This window comes from Eleginops maclovinus, chromosome 10 (genome assembly GCF_036324505.1).
Source record: "Eleginops maclovinus isolate JMC-PN-2008 ecotype Puerto Natales chromosome 10, JC_Emac_rtc_rv5, whole genome shotgun sequence".
NCBI lineage: Eukaryota > Metazoa > Chordata > Actinopteri > Perciformes > Eleginopidae > Eleginops > Eleginops maclovinus.
In genome coordinates, this window is record NC_086358.1 from 4,805,268 (window position 1) to 4,818,078 (window position 12,811).

At 43.8% G+C, this 12,811-nt stretch overlaps 1 protein-coding gene across 1 annotated transcript in view; it reads right to left on the reverse strand.

Annotated features, from left to right (window-relative positions):
- Positions 1-4,857: 4,857 nt before the first annotated feature.
- bahcc1b (BAH domain and coiled-coil containing 1b) overlaps positions 4,858-12,811 on the reverse strand; it is a 58,663-nt gene continuing 50,709 nt past the window's right edge. Inside the window, exons 22-28 of the mRNA XM_063893630.1 lie at positions 12,205-12,280; positions 11,978-12,086; positions 11,738-11,854; positions 11,485-11,622; positions 9,186-10,576; positions 8,190-8,426; positions 4,858-7,428 (exon numbers count right to left, since the gene is read on the reverse strand). Coding sequence (XP_063749700.1) covers positions 7,219-7,428; positions 8,190-8,426; positions 9,186-10,576; positions 11,485-11,622; positions 11,738-11,854; positions 11,978-12,086; positions 12,205-12,280 — 2,278 coding nt within the window. The 3' untranslated portion in view covers positions 4,858-7,218. The remainder of the gene's footprint in view (positions 7,429-8,189; positions 8,427-9,185; positions 10,577-11,484; positions 11,623-11,737; positions 11,855-11,977; positions 12,087-12,204; positions 12,281-12,811) is intronic.

Consider the following 12,811-nt stretch of genomic DNA (forward strand, 5'->3'; position numbering starts at 1 on the left):
TCTTACAGCCAAGCTAAACTAAACCAAGCTAATCTAAGCTAAGCTAACGCAGTTCTAGCTGTATATTAATATTTAATCCAGAGAATGGTATTGATCTTGTCATCTAACTGCATCCAAAAATGTCTTACTGTAATATTATTTGAAGCATCAAAAATGTTTTCTCTTGCGATTCAATTAGTTTCTGACTTTGCAAAAATCCACTGAGATATTTAACACCTGCTTCTGCTCTTACTGCTGTCAGTGAAAGAGTAACAGAGAGTCTGAGACGCAGTATTCATTCAATGAGGAATATGTTTTGAGAAAATCTGATGAAATGAAGGGAAATGCGACCCGACTGTCTGCCCGCTAACATCACAATTATTGCGTGAATTGAAATTTAAAGTGGCGACAGAAGCATGTGAGGAGATAAGACACCGTGTTCAGGTTTCGTGTTAATTTATTGTACGTATTACATACAGACAGGTGTACCGTTACATGTATTTTGATGACCCCCATAGTGGAGCTGACAACTTGCAGGAGGAAAGAACATACAGGGCTGTCGGAGGAAGCTATGTGTGTGTGTGTGTGTGTGTGTGTGTGTGTGTGTGTGTGTGTGTGTTTGTGTGTGTGTGTGTGTGTGTGTGTGTGTTTGTGTGTGCACCAGTTGTTTTATATAAATACACGGTACGTATCTTTTTTCCTGCTGTCGCTGGGGTAGAGTTGGCCAGCGTGGCAAATCAAGTTTCTCACACACCAGACACACACACACACACACACACACACACACACACACACACACACATTCCCACACAGCAGCTATCTGGTGTCTGCGGCTCAGGTTGCTGTGTCCACTAAGACTTTACAGGATGTTTGACCTATTCTGACTGTCGCAGCGGCCAAGACTCCTCTACTATTCCAAATATCAAATACCAACATCAGCGATAACCACTAGAACTGCTCCGAGTAGCTACAACCTGGTGTGTGTGTGTGTGTGTGTGTGTGTGTTGCCTGCATTAAGAAAGGAAATCATGGAGGTTTTTCTGCAGATTCGAGTTAAATTTGGTGGATTATAGGGTCACAGAGGGAGTTTGACCCTAGATGACCCCGAGCCAACAAACCAGCTATAAAACACTCCTCATCTCCTGCTCCTCCCCCCCCCCTCTTTATGCCTTCCTTATCTTTCCTGTTCGGCTTACTTTGTCTTATTTGAATTTTACTTTTGTTGTTGCTCTTGTTCTTTTCCTTATAACGGAACTTACTTCATAAGTAAATTGGGTAAACCACAATTTGTTTTATTTGTAGACTTTTTAATCAATATTCTCACATTTACAAGTCAATTTATTTAATATTACTGGATTAAAAACATAGTTTCTATTTTCGTTGCACTGTTTTATTCACAGAAAAAATATATATTTTTGTCCATTTTAAAAACGAGGTAGAAAATTAAGATTTTCCAAGCATCTAAATTTGGGAAAACACACACACCGAATTATGAAAATTCTTATATTTTTTAATGAAAATTTTAATTAATTAAAGACACAAACACAAACCAAAAAATTATATGAAGAAAACTGAAATTAAAATAAAATGTGAAATGTTGGTTAAAATGCAACTTGATAAAATAAAAATAATACATAAATAAAGTTAATATTAAACATTAAATATTTTACTCAATAAACCAGATACAGTTGGTTTAAAAACAAGGAACAATGTATGTGTTAAAATGGGCCCATTGCAGCCACTGCATATCTTTGCCTCATATTAGATAACAGGATTTGTTAACGGTCATTTTAACCATGTTGGATCCGATGGCAATCGTTATAAGTCTAACAAATCACTGAAACCTTCAGCTGATGTCTTAATTTGGAAACTGCTCCAATGTTGAACTTAAAATATTGCTAACCCTTTCTGTAAATGATATAGTCCACTACATCCCTTTTTTTTCTACTTTACTCCAGAAAGTGAAACAAGTCGTAAACCTGGAGGAAGCTGGAGAACAGAGGAGGTTTGTTTGTGTAGTAATGTAGGAGAACATGGACAGGACTTCCACACTGCCAAGAAGCCATGATTTATGTAAGCCTACCATCTGTTGCCACAGAATACGTTGCACAACTACCAATGAGTCAGACTGGCTATACGGTCATCTACAATGTCTCGCAAACACACACACACACACACACACACACACACACACACACCACACACACGGTAAGATGGATAGCACTGGCGAGCTCACAGAGGCTCATATGAACAATGGATGAGGTGAGAAAGAAGACTGGTGATCTCCTTACTCCCACTCTGAGTGACCTGAATACACCCCAGCGCGCACACACACACACCACACACACACACACACACACACACACACACACACACACACACACACACACACACACACACACACCCTCTATACATACACACATGCTGCATCTCGCTGCAGCTGACAGCCATTCATTCAATCCACTGACATGCACAGTCTATATCTAAATGGGGGGCTTTCTCTGGATTGGAAACCCCCAACACTGGACACAAACACACACACACTCAGCTTTTTCTCAATCCACAAATTTGGAATGCTTCAATGCTCACCACCTCTGTTATTTGCTGTATCCATGTAATAAAATATAAAAAATAAAATAAAAATACATCACATAATAACACACACACACACACACACACACACACACACACACACACACACACACACACACACACACACACACACACACACACACACACACACACACACACACACACACACACACACACACACACACACACACACACACACACACACAAACACACACACACACACACACACACACACACTGATTGAGCATTTCTAAATAGCTTCTAGATTCCCCTTCACTGGTGACATGCCTCAGACGAGACGTCTTTGTTCCCCCCACCTTTAAAAAACGGAAGAAACACAATAAAAAAAACTGCTGCACCTTTCCCTGACACCTTGACCCCTCACACACACACTTACACACACACACACACACACACGCATAAGCTCGCGGCATGTTTGCTCTTACGACGTGAAAGCCCTCTCTCATTAACCCAGAGGGCACCCCCCAGCCTCCCATTGTGCCCCTATCTCCCGCAGCATTCTGGGTAAAGTAGTTTAACAATGTCAACCAGATAAGCCCAATGCAAACGTGCTGATAAGCAGTGAAAGACTGCACTTAATGTGTGTGTGTTTTTTGAAGGCGTTGGTTGATTGAGGAGCCAATGAGGAGGATGTAAAAGACCAACAGTGAGCAGAATGGGTATGTGTGTGAGTGTGTGTGTGAGTGTGTGGTCACCCTGGCAAGCACAGAGTTTCATATCTTTGTAATAACAATCTAAACTGCAGAAACAGCTAAACGCAGAATACAAAAGAAAAGCAAACACATATCCCGCTGGACAAAGAGCCTGAATGAATGTGTGGTTGTGATTTCAAAATGTCCAAGGACCATTAGCAAAGTTATTCAGACAAAAAAAGTGACTCAACTTTTCTTGTATTGACAAGTAAAGCAGAGGGAGAGAGATACGCTTGCAGAAAAGCAAAAGGAAAAAGGGGCCGAGGAGTGGAGGGGAAATGCAGCTCAGTGATATAAAGTTTACGGCCGATGCTGGAGCGTCTCTTCGCGGGCTGCCACGAGGCATCTGCACTGTAGTTCGAGGTCAAAGGTAAATCCTCTATCCACACTTTAATGTTGCAATGAGCCGCGTCTCAAAGGCTCCGGTTGCTGTGCGATAAAAAAGGTGTGAATATTTCACAGGAAGTCTCAAATAAAAACCAATTTTGCACACTTTGTCCCAGAAAACTCTACTCCCTGATAATCTCGCATTACACACACACGCACACACACACACACACACACACACACACACACACACACACACACACACACACACACACACACACACACACACACACACACACACACACACACACAGAAGAGCACAGAGGTAACTAAGTAGATGTACTTTGCTTGGGTATTTCACTTCTTTGCCACTAGGTACTTTTACTCCACTACATGTATTTAGTATCTTTAGTTGCTAGGCAGATTTGGATTAACGATGTGAAATATAATCAACCCTTAAATCAGACTTTAGTTTCCCCTGAAGTAAATCCACAAGCTACCCTGCAGTATACACAGTCATTAAAACTAGCTGCACCTTTACCAGCTTTGAGAACACTTGATCAATACTCATAAAACATATATCATTCTGAAATGGGCAGAATGAATACTTTTACTTTACTACTTTAAGTATATTTTGAGGCTGATACTTCTCTACTTTTACTTGAGTAACATTTTGAATACAGGACTTTTACTTTTAACAGATTATTCCTACACAGAGAACTTCTACTTTAACTTAGGTAGAAGATCTGAGTACTTCTCCCACCTATAGAAGAACAGGAGTGCATGCAGACTGTGTGGATTTGTATCAGTGTGTACACAAGACAAGCTGGTTAGTGAGCACATATGAGCTGCATTTTTGCATCACACACACACACACACACACACACACACGCACAAGTATTTGAAATCTTCGCAGGCCGAAACCCGATATGGTCGCTTTGTTCTCTTAATGGTCCTTTTCCGTTTTTATTATTCTGAATACCTGACCCACCTGTACACCCAGGTGACTTTCCTCGTCTCTCAGGAAACAAGGCGAGATACAGTTTCCCTTTCTATCCCCATTCTCCCCCTTTGTATCTACAGGTTAGGTTTCAAATAGCTTCCTCCTCTTCTTCTTCTTCCTCCTCATTCTTTTTCCTGCGGTCCATGTTCCTGCAGCAGACAAATGATCGCATTGATGAACACACACATTCAGACGTCTCACGCCCGAGGAGAAATGGACAAGAAAACAATCAAGATTTTTTTTTGTAAGAATCTTTTTTTAATGAAACACAAAAAAGGCAATAAAATTAAGATAAATATTTTTTTCCTTTTGTACATGAGGAAATATTTAAGTCATATTTCCCAAAGAATGACTGAAATTACACAATATATTTTAATAGGCAATCTCAACCGTACAAAGCAAGTTTTCCAGTGGGTCTGAATAAAAAATAAAACAATGATGTCGCTCCGGTCAAAACGTGGTGTGTACAGCTGGATCCAGTGTTTCTTAGAGAAAATACAGCTTTAAAAAAAAAAAAATCAATTAAAGACCCATAAAAGTAATATTTCAAAATGGAGTTTCACATTCCTCTTAAAGCTTTTGCTTCGCAGTGTAACAGCAACGATGTCGTTTAAAAAAAAAATCAGTCAATGTCCTTAAAAAAAGAGAAAGAAAAAGGCAATCATGATCTCCCCCCCCCCCCCCTGTACATCCTATACACTGACAACCAACAGTCGTCGCAGGCTTGCATAAACGGTAAGATGGAGGAAAACATAAACACACACACACACACACACACACACACACACACACACACACACACACACACACACACACACACACACACACACACACACACACACACACACACACACGCACACACACACACACAGACATTTTTGGCAAAGCAGGAATAAAAGTGACAAGAAGCGTAATTTTGTGATTCGATCCTTATCTTGTTTTGTCTCTCTTCAACAACATTGCCCCATTGATTGGCTCTGATTGTCCTTCACAGTCACGTGACGCCATTACGGTCGCCATGGTGACCTCAAGTGCATCAGCTGGGCAGCGTGCAGACAATGTTGCTGCAACGTTTCTCGGAGGCTGTCATAGCAACGCCGGATGAGCACGAGCAGAAGACTTTTTTAAAAATACCTCCGTGATTGCAGCGGGTCCCGGATTCAGATTTGATTGATCGTTTTTTATTTATTTTTTAAAGTCTTTTTTCATATAAATTGTTTTAATGCGATGAAACTCACAGGTGCTTTGGTATGTTTCTTTTTTTTGATGCCAGATAAATATCTACATTTTATATAGGAATACAGGCTAAAATAGATAAAGGAGAATCTTTTAGGATCAGCAGAAACTCGGTTTCTTTTTCCAGTATTTGTAAAAATAAAAAAAAGAGCAGATTTTAAAATCCAATGGAGTGATAGTAAGGAGAGAGAAATGAATTTGGACACGTTTAAAAAGAGCCTTTTTCTGATTTCCTTAGAAAAACATTTCCCAAACACCCTTTCTACATATTCAAAGTCTTCACATCAGTTGTACAGTTTGACCCCAAATCTCCAATCCTGTTCAGTGCATTGACAGAGAAGGACACTAACCCTCCCTCTGTCAAACCCCCCCCATCCCACCCACATACACCCTAAAAAAACGTAAATAAAATAATCTCTGCAAAAGAAAACAACAAAAACAAATATATATGTATACTATTTACAACATGTCATATTATACATGATGCTGTACAAAGCGCACACACACAAGCGCCCATGCACACACACATCTCAAATAAACAATCCAACTACCTGTACATGTGTCTTCGCCCCCGCAGTGCGAGGATACGAGAGAGAGGTATTGACGTGTATGGCTTGACAGGAGAAGAAATTTCGGTTTTCTGAGGACTGCACGTTAAGTACGGGACAGATTAATATTCAGAGAGTTCCAGATAAACTGCCGAGACGTCATCCCTGCCTGATGAGCGCGGGTGAACACGTGCCACTCATTCAGTACAAACACACTCGTCGCTAAAGCACTGTTTACTTAGAGCTCTTTAAATGCCAAACAGGGTAATCGCAGTCACTCTGCAAACACACATTCACGCTCTCACACACAAAGTCCGAACTACAGTGTTTTTTTGGTCCTGTTGGGGATCTCCCAATTGTCAAACTACCAGTATAAGACCATTAAAAACCCTCCAAACCAGTGTGGTTTACAGTAGTCGGAGTCAGTCTTTTGTTTTAGACTCCCGCCGTAGTATATCCAAGCGACTGTAACTCCAAAGTGCTCATGTCCTTGGTTCCTGTTCTTTTGTTGCCTTGTCGATGATATATCCTTTGTTATTTCAGCCACAGGGAAGGCTGCCGACATCAAGGAGCCTCGGTCCACATCTGATAAAGAGGTTAAACCTGTCACGGATCAGACTTTTCCCCAGAACAAAACCTCTAAGTGCCAGTACTGTCGGGCTTTATCCAGTGTGGCCAGCTCCTTCTCTTACACGGGACAGATCAACACACAGAGTCAAAGCTCTTTGTCTTGGTTTCCCTCCGTCCCTAGCTCGGTTCTGAAAAGCAGGATCCAGAATTTAGCTTTGATTTTTTTGGGATTTCTCTCTAGCTGGTGGTGCTAGGACACGATGGCCATGCCGTCCGCGCTGATCAGCTGGCCCGTGGTGGGTTCGTAGGTTCCCGCCAGGTAGAAGAAGTCGTTGGCCGCGCTGCCAGGCTTACGGTCCCGCGCCAGGTGATCGTACTCAACCCTGCTGACCACCTGGCAGCGATGGGAGATGGTCTGCACGTCGTTCTCGTCCTCGTGGCTCGACTGATACAAGGCATTCTGGGAAGGAGAGACAGGGAGAGTGGTTGATTAAGAATGGCGTCACTTGTGTTGAAAAGAAACGGCGGGCCAGATTGTTTTTAAATGGTCATCCAATCAGTTTGAGGTCAGAGTAAATAATGAGAATGATTTGGAAAAACAAGACATAAGTCAGTAACTGATGCATGTTTTGGGCTACATTTGGGTGATTCCCCTTTGCTGTAATGAGTTAAATAGGTTTTAGTGCATGTAAATGGTCTGCAACGGCTACAATTCCACACACTGTAGCTTCATAAATCAGCAAGGATATATACCGCCTCAAAATGTTGCTTTCACAAGAAAAGCTGTTGTTTTTGTTCGGCCATATCGTTCGTGTCTCATATCTCATGTCTTGCAGCGTGGGTTGGAGCTTGAGTTTCTGCAAGTTGTGATCTTTACTGTTTGCTCAGCCATGATGGATATTTCTGCTCATGCAAACTCCTCAGCTCTTTTTGTATTTATTACAAACAAACCACTTTTGCTGTTGCCAAAAATACAAAATGCATGACTTCTTGTGCGGCAGCAGATTCTTTTCCCCTGGGAAAGTCCAACTTTCCACAGAATATTTAGGAACAGTAAATGATAACATTTTCAGGAACTAAAGTGGATGTTCAACCGCTCATATCGGATGGAAACAGGGGAATAACAAGCAGCAATGAGGTAATATATTTCTATGAACATTTCACGGGCTGTGACCAATTCCCTGTTTTAGAAAAATTCTACTTGCACTCTGCGGCCTTTACCTTGCCATCGCGGTGTCGCTTCCCGAGGCGAGTCTCCTCCGGGTGGTAGAACCACTTGACCCTGACCACCATGCTGGAGCTCCATGACTCCCAGAGGCTCTCCACCCGGCCCACGTAGGGCAGCTGGGGCCGGCCAGGCGACAGAAACACAGCGCAGTCCCCGACACGCACCGTCTCCTTGCCCCTCACGATGGCCTTGTAGAAGAGCTTGCGGGCTTTACCCTTCAGACCTCTCCTCTGCGGGGGGAAAGGGAGTTAAAATAGCACTCTCAGTCAGTTTATTCAGCGCCGAGGGCTTATTTCACCACCAGCCTCATTTCAAAAGTCAATTAAGATTTGTGTTTGTTTTGCTAAACCCAGGCTACCAAAGTAGGGTTAGATTTAATACGTCTTTCCGAAGCCAAAAATGAGCTAATGTCCACTCATAACACTCGGATCCTGTTGAGTTACAGGACCATGTTTGCTGGCACAAAAATAGTTCCCCCCTTTTCACTGGAACTCATGGAGAAGTGGCTGGCTTAGACCTGTATTTTAGCCCCTCCGTTTCATTTTTTGGGGTTTGCGCACACCTTTTTCTAAGCTGTACACACAGTTCACAGATGTTTACAAAGCAAACAGAATGTAAACTGAGTGGCAGCGGTGGCTCAAACTGTTTTGTTCTGTTATCTCGGGATTGTGACTTAATAATCGGGATAACACAGTGAGAGTATAAAGCCTCGTCGCGTTGCCAAAGTCTACAAAGACTGAGGCAGACTGCAAGGACAAATCCTATTTGATCGTCGCATTGACTGTATGTAATCAAGATATGACAGCAGAGAGTGCAACAACAGTCCTAAGTTGTGAGCTGAAAGGTTATGGACATGGTTTCATAATCGTATGAGCAACATAACAACGTGTGATCATGGACAATCCACATTCAGAAAAATAATATTGAGAATAATAATCAGAGAAATTTCCACTCTGCTTTGATTTTAAATAAAGCCCAAAGTGTCTTACCTGTGTTGGGTTGCCAGACCATTTCCAAAGCTGTCGGCCAGGCAGAAGTGGGGTCAGGCTGGGCAGAGGCTCAGGTGAAGACATGCGCTGCCTCTTGGCTGTTGCCGGGTCCTTGGAGGAAGATTTGGACAGCTGGCTCCCAGGACTGCTCTGCCTCTGATGGTGGCTGCTGGACCCTCTGTCCTTCCTCTTCAGCTGGGCCTTAGCTGTGCTGCTGTTAGCGACCAGACCTCCTTTTGACATGAACTCCTTCCTGTCTTCACTCCTCACTTTTGACCCCGAGATGCTGCTTTTAGCCCCATAGGGGGTTGTGGCTGGAGGCGAGGAGCTGGAGGGGGCGGGGTCAGGACTCAGGAGGTCAGATTTCATGTTCTGCCTGTGCTTGTGTTTGTCCTGCTGGAGTAAAGCTCGGCGTAGGAGAACAGCGGATGACTCTTCATCGGATGAGTAAGATGAGTCGTTTTCTGACGAGCAGAGGGAAGAGGAGGAGATGGAGCCAGAGGACGAAGAGGAGGAGGATGATGATGAGAAGGCAGAGAGACGCGAAAGAAAGCGGCTGCCACGTTGGGATGCGTCCGCTGCACTTCTTCGAGGTGCTTCGGCATCCTGACCTTGATCGTCGTCGTCCTCATCCAGCTCAGAGTAAGAGCTGGGGCAGTCACTCTGGTAGTCCAAATCCCCTCCTTGGACTCCGAGACCTACAGACAGGAGGTCCTTCCTCAGAGGTGGAGCTCCCTTTGAGATCGGCTCAGAACGGACCCCGCTGATATCTTTCTCCCCTCCTGACTTCTTTCCATCCTTTACCATCATGGCAGGGTGGATGTATCGCAGCGGCGCTCCTGCAGAGGCCAGATTTTTATTCGCTTTCCCTCCACTCCCTCCAAGTCGAAGCAGCGCCTTTCCATTCTTTGTTTTAGGCGAGGTCACTCCTTCGTGATCGAGCTTCACCAGGAACTGCTTTCTGTCGTGTTCGCTCGCTGGATTCCTGACGTTAGAAGCCATGTTTGCCGATGGAGAGGGAGCAGAGGACGCGACCCCCATGGACTTTACAGTAGCGGCAGGTCGTCCCGATGCAGAGCTCCTGAAGGTGGAGTAGCTGTTGGCGATGCTGCTGAAGGAGTCGCCTGCAAAAGGCGAGCCGAAGATGCCTTTAAAAGGCGTCTGGGGAGCGAGGAGGTGGGAAGGCCGGTGAAACATCCCCAAGTCTCGCTCTCGTATCCTCCTCTGGGTCTTACGTGATGTCCCGTTGAAGAGGAAGAAGTCAACCGGCGGTCGCTTCTTGGGCGCCGACCAGTTCAACGAGGAAGTGTTGCCTTTGGTTACGCAGTCCGTTACTGATGTGGCCGTGCTCGATGTCTTTGGCACTGAGTGGACTTTCTTCGGTCTGCCAACTGGAAAAGGAGAAGAGCTATAATTAGGCTTGGGAAGTAATGGATTACATTCAATGTGTGGATTACGTAACTATACAGTATGTACATCCCTTTACGCAATAAAGTAAATCTCGCAACCCTGGTAATAATCAATATGAAGTGATGGATCTTGAGCGAGATAACTGTGGAAGTAAGAGCTGGGGAGAAACATTAAAACCTGTATCTCTTTGATCGTTACCAAGCCAGGTACATTTCAACATATCCATTACTCAAACTACAACACAACCTGGCAAACCTGTCTCTCTTCCTCCAGCGTTTTTGTCAACCGGTGTTTTCGATGAGTAGAAAGTATGTAGCGTAACAAAAGAAAACCAACCGATGACATGTTGTAAAAGTGTGATTGATGTGGTCAAAATGAGGTTAATGATAGGAGGCAAACAAAGAGTTTTAATTAACAAGTCTTTTGGTTTAAACAACTCCTCCGCTCTGACTCGGGGCATCTGATTAGAGGTTGACAGTTGGAAGTGTAAACAAGGCGGTGTTTGGGGGGGGATTTTCCTATGGCCTGAAGGGCTGTGAATGTATGTACTAGTTAGACCAGTACTTCTCAGACGACATAAAGAAAGGCGACGTACAATCCCAGAGTGGATTCCTCAGGGTTATTAAATGAAAACCGAAGACTGAAATAAGTTATTTCACACAGGGACCGGTTATCCTTAGCTGCATTGGGTTGGTCTCGTCACTTTTTGGATAAAATAGCAACATTTTACATCAAAGGTTATTTATCAACCTAATATTTGCTTTTCCCCAAAGGTTAAGCCTGCAGGAGACATAATCGTACTTTCAAAAATTGGATGATTGTTATTATTTTTTAGGACCAGCGACTTAAGGATTCCTTGAAATGTATGTAGTGCTAAAACACTCCTTACCTGGTCGTTTCTCTTGGAGCCTTCCTGCTGTCTCCTCATTGGCCAGTTTCTCTGTGGGCGTGTCTTTCCTCTCCTGGGTGGAGCTTCTTCGTCCGCGGCAACCAGGTGAGATCAGAAGAGCTGGAGAGGGTTCAGCACCTGATGGAGAAAAATACGTTTAGACTAGAGTTTCTTTGCTTGATTGTTTGTTTGTTGGTTTGTTTGTTTCCTTCCCTCCTTGCTTCCTCTTTGCTTTTGTTGTTGTCTTACTCACAGCAGATTTGGTATCCTGGCGGCAGGAGCCTGACGTTTGCGAGAGAGATCCTTCCTCTGTCTCCATCATCAAACTCCACCATCACGCTGCCCTCTTTCTCCTCCTCACCTGGACTCCCTGAAGCACAGCACCCAGGACGGAGGACATTAGTTTCTGGAAAGGCACTAGTGTGTGTGTGTATGTGTGTGTCTGTGTGTGTGTCTGTGTGTGTATGTGCAGAGTGAGGTTATGAGTACTCACCTCGATGGACGTATCCGGGGTAAAGACAACGAGAGCGCTCGCTCCAGTACGCACACACTCGTGTCCCTGCAGTGAGGATGGCCTCGCTCTGGGGCCTCACGTCCAACACCTGAACAAATCCCAAAATGATCCGTATTACACATGTGGAGTTTCAGTAGGAATTTCCAGCGCTAAATAACTATCCAGAACAAAGCAACAGATGCTGGAGCCTGAACACTGAAACTCACAGCTTCCTGTAGTAGCTGCTCCAGCGAGTAGATCCGCGGGCGATTCCCTCGCTCCCCTTCGATGACAACACTGAATCTGAGAGAAACAAAAAGGAAATGAGTTATCATATTTTTCCTCTGCCAGCTGTGATGGCCGCCACTTCTGTTTGTCTTGGCTTTATCCAGAACTTGTCTAGACTTAGTTTGTTGTCAAGATTACCAGAGCTAACTTTCACAGTTGTAAATCAGAGAGCAGTCTTGTCTTGGCATTTTAATGCCTACCTGAAGGGTTTCCCACCATCAAATTGGTAAGCTAAGGTGGTTATCATCTAACATGTTGATGCTCATCGTTTTAGAATCAGCAACCCTGTCTCCTACAAAATAACTTCACCATATAATTAAAGTGCAATGCAACTGAAGTGTATATTCCAGCCGGATGTTTGAATGCAGTCTTAAAAATGTTGTTAAACATCACGGATTTGCATAAAAGGACCACACTTTGTTACTTTACTCTACGTTTCCATGCTTTAATGTTCAAAAAGGTGTTTGTGATTGGTCAACCCCTTAGAGATGTCCCGCCCCTTTGCAGCATGTACGATGTGTTCGGGCACCAGCCAATATGTGACAA